Genomic DNA, 16,715 nt, shown 5'->3' with positions numbered 1-16,715 from the left:
AGGTAAGAACTCTATAGATATACATTTTTTTTTAAATTAATGAATAAAAGATACAATAAAACTTTGAGGCAGTATTTCTGGTTTGTCAAAGTCAGCAAGAGAAACAAAATTGAAGTTTTATCTAAATAAAATTTGATTGGTACATAATAATGTATGTGGGTATGTTCCTTATAAACTACAATTGCTCCGTGTCGTTGTAGTATTGACTTCGTAATGGGCCTTAACAATAGTGAGATTGACTCCTCCATCTTCGATTCAAACCTTTACATCTTGTTTTAAATGATTGAATACAACAAAATCTGAAGTTAATGATTTTTTTCTTAAAAACAATTTGATTTCTGTCGATTTCGTGAAGACATCTTTCACCTGAGTTATTTTTAAAGGAAGTTAAACATCCTCATGACGTTACTTAACTTTAAGTAAAATCTTAAGTAATACTTAAGCTTAAGTAGTTTTATGAATACAACTTAAGATAAAACCTTGAATTAAGTAAATACTTAAGTATATTTTAGTACTTAAGTACAAATGTCCTACTTAAGTATTTACTTAAGTGAAATATTTAACTTAAGTTTTTTTATTAATATGGGCCCAGCTCACCAGATACGTTGGGATGTGAGTAGGTATCAGCAACACTTTGTCAGATCAGAAACATTAACATTTAACGCATGAAGAAAGAAAAACACAGGCTATGTTACATTTATTGATGTTTAATATCGATGATGTTCCCATTGTAAAACATTGATGACGTCAGATGACAACATGTCTATAACATGTCCTGGTATTGCTACATATATGGACACGTCACTACATTTCTGTAGACAGGGTTGTCGACGTATACTCTGTGTTACGTTAGCTACAGGTAAAACTAACAGCGTGTTCCATTTAGCGGAACGTCTGGTTCGTTCCGGAACAACCGGAACGTTCCGCTAAATGGAACACGCTATTGATCTCTGTTATCGACTGGAAGCGTCATTGTGCTGGTCGTAGTTCCACAACTTGGCGCCAAGACGCCTTCGGGAATGTCATGCCACGTATACAGACGCCAGCATTCCATTTTTCATCAATGCCTTTGAACGACTTAAATGCTAATATTTATACATTTTACTCTCATCAGTAAAACTGTTAATTAGACACTGAAAATCAAACGTCAAACCTAAATTTACATTGTAGCCCACACTTTGTATTATGTGGTACAAGGTTACGAAACATCTAAGGAGTTGACTGTGAATAATCGGTTTCCATGGCGACCTTCCACAGAGTTGACTGTGAATAATCGGTTTCCATGGCGACCTTCCACAGAGTTGACTGTGAATAATCGGTTTCCATGGCGACCTTCCACAGAGTTGACTGTGAATAATCGGTTTCCATGCCGCGATTCCACAGAGTTGACGGTGAATAATCGGTTTTCATGGCAACCTTCCACAGAGTTGACTGTGAATAATCGGTTTCCATGGCGACCTTCCACAGAGTTGACGGTGAATAATCGGTTTCCATGGGGACCTTCCACAGAGTTGACGGTGAATAATCGGTTTCCATGGGGACCTTCCACAGAGTTGACGGTGAATAATCGGTTTCCATGGGGACCTTCCACAGAGTTAACGTTGAATAATCGGTTTTAATGGCGACCTTCCACAGAGTTGACGTTGAATAATCGGTTTTAATGGCGACCTTCCATAGAGTTGACGTTGAATAATCGGTTTCCATGGCGACCTTCCACAGAGTTGACGTTGAATAATCGGTGTCCATGGGGACCTTCTACAGAGTTGACGTTGAATAATCGGTTTCAATGGGGACCTTCCACAGAGTTGACGTTGAATAATCGGTTTCCATGGCGACCTTCTACAGAGTTGACGTTGAATAATCGGTTTCCATGGCGACCTTCCACAGAGTTGACGGTGAATAATCGGTGTCCATGGGTACCTTCTACAGAGTTGACGTTGAATAATCGGTTTCAATGGGGACCTTCCACAGAGTTGACGTTGAATAATCGGTTTCCATGGCGACCTTCTACAGAGTTGACGTTGAATAATCGGTTTCCATGGGGACCTTCCACAGAGTTGACGTTGAATAATCGGTTTCCATGGCGATCTTCCACAGAATTAAAAATAACCAGCAGCGAGTTCGTTATTAATAATCCGGTTTTTTCTTTAAATGATAAAAAGTATATCGCTTATCATTGTGACTATAAAAGTTTTTTTCTTCTTCTTTATTATGTAAAGTTTCCGGAATATCATTTCTGATGTGTACATGTAGTTTCTTCAGTATATAAAATACTGTAGTGTATCTAGTCAGACTGCCGGATGAAACAGCACACGTGTTTACGTATCCAGTCCCTTGTCTTTTTGCACTTGGGCGGATTTTTCTTCTTTTCTGTTGGAGAACCGCTACTGCCACCTATTGGACATTCAGGAGAAATTAGTCAGAATGCGACACCAATCAGAATACTATTCGGGGAATTTCGTCAATTCTCACGAATGACGGAAACGTCCGAGTGGATCACAAATAAACAATATCAAAGAAATAGAATACAATAAAATAGGTTTTTACAATCCTAAAACTAGAGACAATGTAAAATTTGAGAAAATAATAAAACGTTCAAATCGGTTATCGAGTCGAGCCATTAAGTTAAAACATGTCAATCAGAAAACTTTCGATTAATTCGGTCAGTGCTCGGATTCGAACCTATAACCCTAACCTAGTGGTTTTCATGCTGACCAACAGATTCTGAAGGACAATATCGTACTCACCAGATAGAGCACGATCAACGTCCTCCACTTCTTTCTTGTTTCTCTATAAAAAGAAAGAATGACACAATCTAAATGTCAGTAGAGTCCACGATTTTTCTGATATTCAGTATTTTTCCATCAGAAAATAATTGAAAAATGTTAATGAAGTACATTTTGTATGTATTACATATCAAACAAACATTAAGATAACACTGGTGTTTCCATCATTAAGAGTATATAATATGTACAGACATAATTTGTAGTCAGTTTGAAGTGATAGGACCTTGACGATAAGATTCTGATTAAAACATTACAGATCTAGAACCACGACGGTAAACTAACCTTGAAGAGTCTGTCTAATAATCTTCGAAGTCCACTCCTTTTCCCAGAAGTCTTGGTCAGCTGACTTGTTGCCACGGGATCGAGTCCTACCCGCGACAGAGAAAAAAAAAAAGTTGTTTTTTTTTCATTTCAAATATATTAATTGCTATGTTTTTGTCGCAATAATAGCTCGCATGAGTAATGTTCTTTATATGTATGCGACATTCCTGCTAGACGTTAATTACTTGTTCACTTTTAATATTGTTTCGAAGCATTTGATACATATTGTGGTGGTGGTACGGCTCACGTGTAATATAATATACAGATAAGTAAGTCACCGCTCACGTGTAATATAATATACAGATAAGTAAGTCACCGCTCACGTGTAATATAATATACAGATAAGTAAGTCACCGCTCATGTGTAATATAATATATAAATAAGTAAGTCACTGCTCACGTGTAATATAATATATAGATAAGTAAGTCACCGCTCATGTGTAATATAATATATAGATAAGTAAGTCACCGCTCACGTGTAATATAATATATAGATAAGTAAGTCACAGCTCACGTGTAATATGATATAGAGATAAGTAAGTCATAGCTCACGTGTAATATCATACACAGATAAGTAAGTCACTGCTCACGTGTAATATGATATACAGATGAGTAAGTCACAGCTCACGTGTAATATAATATATTGATAAGTAAGTCACAGTTCACGTGTCATATCATATATTGATAGGTAAGTCACAGCTCACGTGTATTATGATATACAGATGAGTAAGTCACAGCTCACGTGTAATATAATATATTGATAAGTAAGTCATAGTTCACGTGTAATATGATATACAGATTAGTAAGTCACAGCTCACGTGTAATATCATATACAGATAAGTAAGTCCCAGCTCACGTGTAATATCATATATTGATAGGTAAGTCACAGCTCACGTGTAATATGATATATAGATAGGAGAGTCACATCTCATGTGTAATATGATATACAGATGAGTAAGTCACAGCTCACGTGTAATATCATATACAGATAAGTAAACTGACACATTATATATGATTTTCAACATACCTTCAGGGGCTGTGATAGTTGCCAAGGATTTTAGCAGTTTCCCCATCATTTTATCCGTCGGGGACGCTCTACCGTCACGGATGGATCTTATAGATTGTTTGATGGTCAATTCTACGATGTCGTCCACTCCCTGGTCAAGATCTTTGTCCATTTCCTCCATGAGGAGTTCGTCCATTGCATCCTCTATAGCCGTATTTGACAATAGCTGAGCTGTTCTATTCAGTTGTTCCTCTTCCATTCTTTATTCTGAAACTGTTTCTATGTTTGTTTTTGTTTGTTTTTGTTTAACGTCCTATTAACAGCCAGGGTCATTTAAGGACATGCCAGGTTTTGGAGGTGGAGGAAAGCCGGAGTACCCGGAGAAAAACCACCGACCTTCGGTCAGTACCTGGCAACTGCCCCACGTAGGTTTCGAACTCGCAACCCAGTGGTGGAGGGCTAGTGTTAAAGTGTCGGTACACCTTAACCACTCGGCCACCGCGGCCCCTGTTTAAACTATGACAGTGCATTTGTAACTGAGGTATTTCTAAATGTGGAAAATGAAAGAGAGATCATGATGTTACATGTTACATGTGCATTTAAATCTTCAACAATCCGATTTCAAAATGGTATATTGATGTACAAACCCATCAAAAAATCACAAACAGTTTTTTTTAACTATGTCATTTATGTTTCTTAGGGCGTCAGTCTCCGTCCAATAATATCATATAAACATCACAAGGATCGCTAACTCAATATTGTGGGTAATTCTAAGATGACAGACAATACATTCACTTTAGATATTTTGTTTATAGTGCGAAGCTTACAATGTAAGGTAACAAAATAATGAATGAGTGGAAACTTTGCTTTAGACAGGTGCGATTGATTAGTGAAATAGTAAATCCGCTTTAGACAGGTGCGATCGATGAGTGAAATAGTAACTCCGCTTTAGACAGGTACCATCGATTAGTGAAATAGTAAATCCGCTTTAGACAGGTACGATTGATAAGTGAAATAGTAAATTCGCTTTAGACAGGTACGATTGATTAACGAAATAGTAAATCCGCTTTAGACAGGTACGATTGATTAACGAAATAGTAACTCCGCTTTAGACAGGTACGATTGGTACTCCGTTTTTGACATCTATGAGTGAAACAGTTATTCCGCTTAAAACAGATATTGTTTGTTAGTGAAATAGTAACTGGTAAGTTAATAAGATGAGGGGAATAGTTACTCCGCTTTAGACAGGTACGATTGATGAGTGAAATATTTACTCCGATAGCATCCTAACAGATATAGCTGATTAGTGAATTAGTAACTCCACTTTTCGCCTCATAAAACCACAATCATGATAAAAAGAAAAGTTGATAAATCATCACTTGCCAGAAAATGACTGTTTTACACGTACTGTACATACCTTTATAATCCGATTCTAGTTTGAAAACAAAAAGTTGATAATCTTCTTTACACGTCCAAGTCAATAAGCTGGGTGGTGGTAAATCCTTCTCCAAGTACAATGACACGTTACTATCGTATGCCTTTTTTTGTCCCACAGTATGTATACGCTTTTTTTTTCTTATAGAACTAGCCGTAGGATAACAGATAAGACACGTATATTACATACGTCTCTGGCTCCGATTAAAGCGGGGAACATGTAAATTATCATTATTATATAATCAACATTAACGGAGGTAATGTTTTCCCAAATTGTGGAGTCATTGGTACAATTTCAACATCGTAACGTATTTCCATCAGGTTTTAAATAGGTTTCTCGTTATTGTGAGAAAACATTTAGTGATACTGAAAAGTGCAAACCAACCTTTCGTCAAAATGTGAATGATTTGCACGCTTAAATTTCAATCTCTTACTATCTATAAGTTGTCTTTGGTTACAGGACAACCCTGGGTACAGTTTGGTTTCGAGTTGTAAATAGGACTGTGTGTATTGTCATGTACAGCTGATTTATTCTGTCCAATGATGCTACTGGCAGTGTTGACTTTTTCATATTTATTTCTGTTTAAAATATGAATTATATTACTATTAGGTGATCCCCATCACGTTTTAAGTTTCCTTACAATAAACGTATGTGGATTCGTTTCATTATTCACACGTCTCTTACAATATATATATGTATGTATGGTACAGTTCTAAAAGTTTAAATTTAATGAATATTTGGGAGGGGGGGGGGGGGGAATTAGCATTCAAATTGGATAAGCCTAACCCGTATTTTTCTTATAGAAATTTTCCTAGTTTCACTTAGAAATAAATAGAAATAAAATAAATAGAGACACGGGGACTTCATCAGATGTGTTCGTATCGAGCACGCCCTTCCAAACATTTCTGGGATGCAGATCGCATGTGACGTAATGATACGCTTGCGGGAAAAATGAATCTTGCGCTCGTGACAGAATGGCAGGTAAGTGGTTAAAACAGTGAGACCCTAACAAAGAAATGAGATAATCAAAATGTCTGGCAGTTAGTATGTATGTACGACAGTAAGGTTTTTCACAGATAAGACGCATGTTCAATACACAATGCCAATAACACCCCAGATTACTGAAAGGCCTAGCAGACGACAGATTTCTGAAATTCATTTGCAAATAAACTGCTTCTTCAACTTAAACTCTCTCTTCAGAAACAAATGGAGTTCTATCTTGAAGAATATAAAACACTATTAATCATCAGAATCGTTGAATGTTCTAGACTTGTATAGGTTATGTCATTTCACCAGTCATCTCTACTCTTAGCCAGAGTTTTCTCTGGCCCTATGTCTGGTGTACCAGACATGGTGACAGTAGCTATGCTCAGGCATTTTTATTTTTTATCAATATACTTGCAACCTGTATGTTTATGCATGAAGCATCTCTTAGGCATGTCAATAAAAAAACAGAATGAAGATGTGTGGATTTTTGGATTTTTAATGATTTTTTTTAATTTCGGAAATTTGGTAATTCTTGTCAGCTTTGTCAACCATTTTTCAAAAAATGTGTCAGTATGAAAAAAAAATAATTTCAAAGTGATTTCGGCAATATTTACATAAACCACAATATAAAACTATATGTATTTTATCATATGAAAGCAAATTTGGTGTCTAAAACATAAACAATTTTTTTATCTCTGCGCAAAGATGCCACAATTTTTAAAAAAACAAGCAAATTATCTCCCTTTGCAATTATCTACAATTTTGCTTTCTTCGCCAATGAAAATACACACACCTGTCTAAAACATGCAAACTAGAAAAATAAGAAGTAACATTTAAATATCTGTATGAAAAGCATCAAATTATAACCAGGGACTGTGTCTGTGACCGTATCTTAGGGATGGGTATTGCCACCTTTTTCAATATTGCGATATATTGCAATATTTGACCTGATATTGCAATATATTGCGATATATTGCAGAAATTATTTGCTAGCCTGAATATAAAAACAGAAGACAAGGGTATGTAGCAATAACTTTAATAGACTTCCACAAGTCATTAAACAAAACAAAACAAGGGTAAACATAGCATATTATGCTTTGAAAAAAATAAATTTTGAGATCACAGGTAAGTACAAAATGGACTAGATTCTAAAAAAAAACCTAACAAATCTCGGTTTGTTTATAAATCACAACTGACCAATGTCCATAGAATCATACTTTTGTAGTATCACACAAGTATGTATACATATTTATTTACTTATGGCCTACATCATCATAAGTAAGTCCACTGATGTATATTGTTTATTTTAAAATGAGTAAAGTGACTAACTGTGCCAACACAAGTAGAATTTACAACTGGCAGTTTTTTTTAAGAAATATCAGCATGTCAACAGTGCTTGCTTTTAGATTTGTGTGTCAGTGTCGTCATTACTACGCTCACGTAGATTTGGATGACGGGCTCTGATATGGGACGACAGATTTGTCGTTCCACCTGAGTATTTAACAGATGCCATGCACATCCTACAAACGGCAACATTTTCAACAAGCTTGCCTTCAATTTTTTTCAGTCCAAAATGTTCCCAAACCGTTGATTTTGCTTTTCGGTTGGTCACAATATCAAACTTGTTTTTCTCCGCCATGCTTGACGGATGTTTGAAAGCATATAATAAAGGTAGAAAAAATGGCGGACAAAATTCCGGATTTCGTAAAATTGTGCTATAGATGAATATTTCTCTCACGAACAGTTCACGGCCGGATCATTATTTTTTACAAACCGTGAAACGATCTTTTAGAAGAAGAAATAATTAGATTTTAAACTACATTTATTAAATAATTTTCGGGGAGATAATATCTTTTTTAATCCTACCGGAACGTAGCATTATAGTCTTCAGCTGGTTTTAAATTTAGTATAGGTTAAGATACTTCCTGTTATGTTTTTTTCCGGTTGACGCGAACATGCCAAGTGAAAAAAACGATGTCCTTTTACGATGTACTTTCGTTATGTAAGTGTTTAAAAATAAAGTGAAAATACCGGTATTTAAAAAAAATATCGCGATATATCATCGCCGACAATAATACCGCAATAACCGGTATTGCCGGTAATATTGCACACCACTACCGTATCTTTGACATTGTTAGAATTAAGACGACTGTCAAATATATTGAAATCACATGAAAATGTATTCTTAACAACACTTGGAAATAATCATTGAGATTTTTAGGAACATGCCAAGTCTATATCAGTCCCGATTTTACTTTCACTAGTTTCAATTTCACAGTAACAAACTTGCACAATATTAGTCACAATCACGTCGGAACGATCGCTTACGTAACTTGTTGTGACTTACGATACTCAACTAGATAAATAAGTTAGTGGATTATATATGCTATATAGATAAATTCTTTCATGAAAATGTTTCATTTGGTGCAGTACCATTACTATCTTTTAAATTAATAACTTAATTAAGTTGTACATTGACAAAATTAAAGTGTTATGCATTTTCAAATGCTAAAACCAAACCTGCATGAAAGTGAAAGTAGATAATGTCAACATGGTCTGTGGCTTACCATAGTCGTAACGGACCCCATCTTATTTTTTACATATGGTCATTTCGAACAAAAAGCGGAATAATCATACATATTTTATGGTATGTATGTATAGATAGAACATGTGCTAAACTAAATAAGAGTATTTTTGACATGTAATCGGCGTTTAAAGAAAAATACACGGATTTACAGATTTCAATTTTGGACCTCATCTTACCGCCATTGATTTTCTCTAAGATTTTTCTCATTAACATAGCCTCAATATCATATCTGCATCATCGGTCAATCGAATGTTTGAAAGGTATACGCGTTCATGTGCTAATTTAACGCTATAAAAAGGCGCTTGAGAATGACGTTTTAGGTATAAGGTAAGGTGACAAAAAAGGAGGAGTTCCAATCAGGGGAGATAAATCCCAGAGTTTCACTTGTAACAGGAGAGGAGAAAATGTAGCGGCTAGACCAGGGTTCAAACTTGGGACCTCCAAATACTTGCCGGATGCTCTACCACTATTGAGCTACCTGGTCAGTGGTCACCAATGACCGGGGTTCGAACCCAGGACCTCCGAACACTAGCCAGATTGAGCTACCTGGTCACCGATGATCGACCCAGTCCAGTCTCGCTACACACTTAACTCCTCCCCGTTTCATTAAGAAACCCTCCTGTGCTCTGTAAACTACCTGGGAAGAACCAGTGGACATCCTAACGTTCATGGATCCATTGCTTGGAGGGATCCAGATTCCTATGTTTATGATCCTATAAAGGACGACAAAGGTGTTGGCCTCCTTAATGGCTATCTAAGATCTAAACCTATTTTTTTTATTGGACATGGTGCACTTTGGAGCAACTACCCACCTGGGAGATTTTCTTACAACTGAAATCCTCATTTCTAAATATTCTATTTTGAGGATTTTTATCAAAGATTAATCAATTTAATGTGACTAACTTTACAATTACATCTGTTGAGATAAGATATAACTACTTCTGCAACTTATTTATGTAAAATATTTACAATACTCCAGGTTAGGTTGCTCACTAAGCCCCAACTCAGGTTAGGGGTCATCTACTGTATTTACTACAATATTTAATTTTTCTGATTAGCGTTGTCTGTCCATCTGGTGTCAGCTTTTTCTTTAAAAAACTTCATAATAACCATGAGGCACAGGGACCTGATACTGGTGAATTAAGTGGCATGCTTGGATGGAGAGCAACCAAGTTTGTTCAAAAGAATGACCTTGATCTACTTTCGAGGTCACAGAATAAAATTGGCTAAAATCTTTAAATGACTTCTCAATAACCAAAGGACCCTGAGAGGTGACATTGTGTTTGTAGCATGATTGGTTAAAGGGCTACTTAGGTTATTCAAATGAATGACATTGACCTACATTTTGAGGCCACAGGGGTTAAACACACTAAAATATTTCAAAGACCTCTTCTCAATAACCAAGAGGCCCAGGGAGTTGATATTGGGTCTTAATGCTTAAATACAAGGCTACCAAGGTTGTGCAAATGAATTACCTTGGCTTACATTAAAGGTCACAGGGGTCAAATAGGCTGAAATTTTTAAACATCTTCTCAATAACCAAGAGACCCAGGCAGTTCACATATAACATGCTGGGGTGAAGGGCTACCAAGTTTGTTCAAATGATCTTGACCTTCACTCAAGGGTCAAGGAGGCTAAAGTCTTGAAACAATTATTTCTCGATAGCCAAGAATGAAACTCTTGAGGCCTGATATTAGGCCAATAGTATGCTGGAATGAAGGAGTAGAAAATTTATTGACACAGATAAAAGTAGCCTACTTATATATATAGATATTTGAAGTGGTTATCAGCTAACTTCAGAATCTGCTGAAATGACCTAGATCAACTTCAAAGTTGCTGTAAAATCAGGTGAGCAATTTAGGCCCATTGGGACTCTTGTATAGAGATGGTAGATTTTCAGAAAAGATTCAGGATAAAAAGAATATGTTTGCTGCTCTGACATATCAAATGAATAAATAAGAAATAATCAGATGTTATTGTATCTAATGTTATATGAAAGGAAAGGGAAAACATATTCCTGCCAAATGCCCTGACAATTAATGAGAACAGCGACCACAAGTGGAGAACACCCTGCAGTAGTGCAACAAATGACCACAATAGGGATCCTGATATTGGAACAAAACTATGATTGGTTTAACAAATCAGTTTAAGTTTCTCAGGAATGAATAGAAAAACCATTTTCAGTTTAAACCTATTTTGAACCTTGTATATGAAATAAATGGGAACTTTCGAAGATGTAGAACCACTTCGTAACAAAAACTAGTCCTTGCCTTGGTCTAGTCCATGTGTCTTCTGATCATCACACCTTTGACAGATTTCAGATAGACAGTCGGTTGGGTCGGTTGGAGAGAGTATTCTGTCCAAATGTCTATCAGACTTGTTACATGACCGGTATGAGAGCCATTTGAGCTAAGCTTGGTCCAATAACTCTTGCCCAGCATAAGGTTTTCTATATATGAAATAAAATAGCAGCAAACCTTCAGTGCGAGTGAGATATTAGTTTATCATGCAAGAAGTTGTGTGACCAAATGTTAAGATGACAAAATCAAAAAGTTAAAGGTCCAGTTACTTGTTTCAACTGGATTCCATTATTTTTCTTTCCTGATGAGTTCATGTCATGACGTCATATCAAATAATAAGTTAAAAGAATTCTTCTGATCTGTTTGATTTTTGTAGGAGGCAGGTCTACACCAAAGATAATACAGTTGATCAGACAAGCCCAAGGTCTTGACCCAGAAGAAGAATCAATACTAAAAAAGCTAACACCTCATGTTCCTGGTGTGGTAACTTTTGCTGACCACAGTAAAGCTCTACCATGGACAACAGAGTACAAATCTGTTCTGGTCTTTGCAGACATTTCTGGTTAGTTGAAATCTACTAGCTGTTTCTTTATTTGTGTAAAGCCAATAACCTATTAATCCCAATAATATGTCGGTGAAATGGGAATAAATAATGAGTTAATACATGATCAGCATGCATGGACCTAATGATGAATAAATGCATGATCAGATGGCCTAGTCCAAATGATGAATTACTTGCAGGTAACGCATAGGTGGACCTAAGGCGAAATGATGAATAAATGCATGATCAGCTTGCTTGGGCCAAATAAGTGTTGGGAATCGGTTGAATTTTTGTGATCGATCATCACTTGTGTGTAACCAATCGATGATCAATTAAAATTGATTAATTTTCAAAAGTATTTTTTGTATTCATGTCTCAATATTTTGTGAAATGCTTTCAACAACAATTTCAGTAATTAATAAACTGTTATACCTACATGTATACTATCTTACTGTGTGTTTATTTGTTTATTACACAGATAAAAATGAACCAAAATTGGTTTTTTTTAATAATTTTATTCAACACATAAAAAAAACAACAAAAGGATTGTTTATTGGAGTATTTAGTTTAGCTAATTGGAATTTTTTGCACGGGCTGTAAAATGCTTTAATCCATCTGTTATTGAGTTATCGAAAGTCTAATATACAGTACTTTGAAAACGAAAGTAGAACTGTGACTTACCATTGAAGGAATACGACTTTCTGCACATTTTACAAATAGTTTTCGTCACATTTAAAGTATCAGTACTTAACGGACCTTCTGCTTCTTGTTTTCATTAAAAACCAAAATGTTTCCATACAACAGACCCTGTGCGTTTACTGGGAAGAAAGATCGTATACGTTAACGTTGCTTCCATAGCTAGTCCCTTATGTTCTCACAAACGAAATCTGAGTCATCTGAATTTTTGCATTCCCCCTAGTATTACTACACTGTACCAGTTAATGTGACGCTTGATTTTGTATGATACAAGTATAACCATTTCCCGCAAGCGACTGTGTTGTAGACATTGTCAAGCTGAATTTGCGTATGTTTATCTGAAATCCCAGGCTAATATATTTTCATAATACCTGATGTAGGGCACTTCCAATGAAACTCCATTACAGATTTCTTACTCGATTAATTGATCAAACGTCTCAAACAAGTGATACTCGACGAACTCGATTAATCGGAACACCACTAGGCCAAATGATGAATTATTGCATCAGTGGGCCTGCATGGGCCAAATTATGAGTTAATTCATTCAATGCCAAACAGGGAAATGGATTTTTTTTATAGAGGCTTTAGTGTTAATGGTAGTGAAAACAAAGCTCTTTTTTTTTTCTTCATCTCTATATATTTATATAAATAGGAATGTCTTGGTTATGGCAATATCAGTTCATAAATGTCTTCAATTTGGCCACTGTTAAATCCTCTGATAGCACCCACAAATAGGATGCAGTCTTTAATTTTTAATACATAATTGTGATATGCAGCCAATCATCAAATTTAATTTCAGGCTTCACAGCTCTATGCGAATGCTATGCTTCCATGGAAAAATCTGGCATCGACCAACTCACAAAAAACCTGAACGATTACTTGGGAGCTATGGTAGACCTCATACTGAAAGCAGATGGTGATGTGCTTAAATTTGCTGGTAAATTTCTCAATGTTACAAATATTTAAACATACTGATACATGTAAATAATGACTACTGTTAAGTGTAGATTGTAGACTACACCTTATGCAGTATTAGTGCACTAGTTTTAGACTGTAGTGGTGCACTGTGTTCACATTGCAGGTAGACTAGTGCATTATAGAGACACAATATTCATCATATTTGTTTGTAGGGAAGCATCTGTAATAGTCTGAATGTCTGGGTCTATTTAATTGTCATAATTATAACTCCCCCACCCCTACTCACATATTCAATATCACACCCAACATATTTTTTATTTTCTCGTATCAAAGTCAGGGAAGGGATAATATCATTCTGTTTGTATGTGTATATGTATGATGGCTACATGTGTTCACTTTTTGTCAGTGTTCTAGCAACTGCCTTTTTGAATGGATTTCAGTTAAAAATCATATAATGGTCAGGTATAAGAATACATCAAATGTGTCTGAGGTTGTCAATTTTGGGACTGATTGGAAAACAAAATGGCCAACAAGTATTTGAAGTTCTTGATGGATCTCTCAGATTTCATATTTATGTTCCCATTGTTTTCAAATGATTAAGAGGAAAATGGGAAAGATGAGAAATTTAGCAAAAAAATCAGTCTTACATAGAAGCTATAAAGTTCATTCAGTGGTGGGTGCCATTAAGGTTCCTCTGGGATCTTTTGTTCAGAAAGACAGACAAGACTCTCAGATGGGGATCTATGTTTTTTTCAGGTGATGCCATTTTGTCTCTCTGGAGAGTAAATACACCCAAAGATTTATTAAGTGTGACAGAAAAAGTCATCAGATGTTGTCTGAACATTCAGAAGCATTGTGGAGAATGGAAAACTGACATTGGAATCATTCTTACTGTCAAACTAGGTTTGTTCATATGCTCTGCAATTAGCAAAAATTGAAAACTTGACAACCATTTAAATTTGTGCGTTTATTTGAAGTTGTGTATCTGCAAATTGATTTGTTGTAAACTTTGGTTTGTCTGGAGATCTGTGACAATTTTGACCGATATCTCGGTATTCATTGATATAACCAATATGTCAAATAGAACTTTGTGCCTAGAATTGAATTTTGATTTTACTATTTTTGCAAAACCTATCGTCCTTTGTCTATTTCAGTATTTGGTTTTGTCTTGAGATTGCCTGCATTTGCGACCGATTTCTTTGAAACTTCAATTTTTTAAATTTTTACTGGTAGGCTTTACCTGAGAGACATTTCAATTTGACAATTTTTGCAAAAGTTGTTGCCCTTCGTAAATTACTAGTACTTGAATCCTGTTCAGAGATCTTCTCCTACAGTTTTCCAGAGAGGCATTTTGATTGGACTGTTTTTGACGATTTCCTTTAGTTAATCTCTGGTACATATATCTATAGTACATATACTTGTCTACCGGTTTATGTACTTGACTCTTGTCTGGTGACCTTACATTTTTCGTTTTGTTAATTTCTGTGAAACTTGGTAGGCTTTATAATCATTATAAGTAGTTTTGCTTAATGTGAAAAAATAATTCATAAAACTACATGCACTATTGTGAAAGCTAGGGTCCAAAATTTTGAACCAAATAATTATAGACATGAAAAACACTTGTCACTGCACTATTTAACTAATTTTATAATATTACAATGTCTTTCTTATTGTATGCCTGGTACATCATTTCAGGTGTTTCTCTGGGGAACACACAAGTGACATTTCTTGGCAATGACACATTCCGCATGTATGTAGAGAGGGGGAAGCCAGTAATGGACGTCAACACAGCTGAAAGCTTCTGTAAATCTGGATACATTGTCCTGTCACCATACGCATGGGAAATCTGCAGGAAACCTCTATTTACATTTGAAGTACTAGAAGATGGCCAGCATATTCGGGTATGCACAAATGTTATATGGCCAGCAGCTATAGCATGATTAGGTGGGCTGGTGGTAATCACCTTACCTACTAGTACAAGTCAATGAGTGAACTAGTATAATTAATTGCTACATTGTATATGAATGAAAATTTGCAAGACTTGATTTATATGCTCCATGTGATTGTCCCAAATTCTAAGATGTAGATTTGTAAATGACAAATCTGTACAGCAACATAGATTAAAATAAAAAAAAAAAAAAAAAAAACATCTTGGGAAACATTATTTGACAAGATAACATATGCACTCCCTAACAAATATAACACATGTATTTGACTTGTTTAGTGACAACATTCATCAACATATGAAGATAATAGGCAGTTGCCAAAGCTATAGGTCCAAAAACTGCTGAACATTGCCATTGGTCCACATACAGAATTAGGATCGAATTACAAAAACCTTTTAACTAGGCATTATCAGAGCCTTACAATAATCCTTTACAGTGACCTGCATCACAAACCGCTCTATCAACAGAATGTCAATGGAATGCTGTTACATTGCCATTTTTATCAACATGTACATCAGGTGTCTTATACCAAGTTTTAGCTTGCTGAGCTATTGCTGTATCTCTGGTGTCAGCTAAGGCAATGGCCGTAGACAGCTTGATTAAAGTTTTTATTAAACAGCTTGATTTATGTTTTTATTAAACAGTAATTTGATATACAGTTGTGTATGTATTCCTTGTGACATTAGCTTTTTCATTGGTACTACATTTGCAGACCTGTTTTAATTTTAAAAAACTAATTCCAAATTTCAAACCATTCTGTAAACTATGTTGTCTTCTGCCAACACTTGTTTATTTATGAAACAGGTGTTGTCCATGAAGGATGATTTCCTTGCATTGTCTCCAACCATTGAGATTACTTCTGAAGACGAGAAAGAGGAAGTGGATGATGGTACTATTACTAATGAAGCTGCTTCTGAACCAACAAACTATCTCACTAAATTCAAAAGTAAGTACTAAAAAAGATATGCATTTTGATCTATTCGTTGAAAAATAAAATTTTCTGTGACAAAATAACATATTTGAAGAGCTAACTTTGACAGATATTTGAGCATTGAAAGAATCATTGTCTTGACTTTGAAAAGTCATGAATACAAGATGAGTTTGATGTTATTATTCATGTGGAAACCTTTGGTAACAGACCAGGAGCTGTGTTGTCAAAGTTCCACTTTAAACTTTTGTATTTGATATTGTTG

General features: G+C 35.5%; 2 protein-coding genes across 2 annotated transcripts in view; one reads left to right on the top strand and one right to left on the bottom strand.

Annotated features, from left to right (window-relative positions):
- Positions 1-727: 727 nt before the first annotated feature.
- Positions 728-5,600, bottom strand: LOC117322832. Its single transcript, XM_033877776.1, has 5 exons — positions 5,530-5,600; positions 4,134-4,385; positions 3,069-3,154; positions 2,748-2,790; positions 728-2,394 (listed from the first exon to the last, which is right to left on the bottom strand). The coding sequence occupies exons 2-5, from the start codon at positions 4,369-4,371 to the stop codon at positions 2,285-2,287; spliced, it is 477 nt and encodes a 158-aa protein (XP_033733667.1). The 5' UTR covers positions 4,372-4,385; positions 5,530-5,600; the 3' UTR covers positions 728-2,284.
- An 872-nt stretch (positions 5,601-6,472) lies between these two features.
- The window catches only part of LOC117323174 (adenylate cyclase type 10-like), a 50,595-nt gene continuing 40,352 nt past the window's right edge, over positions 6,473-16,715 (top strand). Inside the window, 6 exon segments of the mRNA XM_033878224.1 lie at positions 6,473-6,528; positions 11,798-11,983; positions 13,458-13,595; positions 14,333-14,479; positions 15,272-15,477; positions 16,327-16,468. Of these exon segments, the coding sequence (XP_033734115.1) occupies positions 6,522-6,528; positions 11,798-11,983; positions 13,458-13,595; positions 14,333-14,479; positions 15,272-15,477; positions 16,327-16,468 (826 nt within the window). The 5' untranslated portion in view covers positions 6,473-6,521.

This window comes from Pecten maximus, chromosome 3, assembly GCF_902652985.1.
Source record: "Pecten maximus chromosome 3, xPecMax1.1, whole genome shotgun sequence".
NCBI classification, from domain to species: domain Eukaryota; kingdom Metazoa; phylum Mollusca; class Bivalvia; order Pectinida; family Pectinidae; genus Pecten; species Pecten maximus.
The sequence above is the reverse complement of the archived record's forward strand: the minus strand, read 5'-3'. Positions and strand labels throughout refer to the sequence as shown.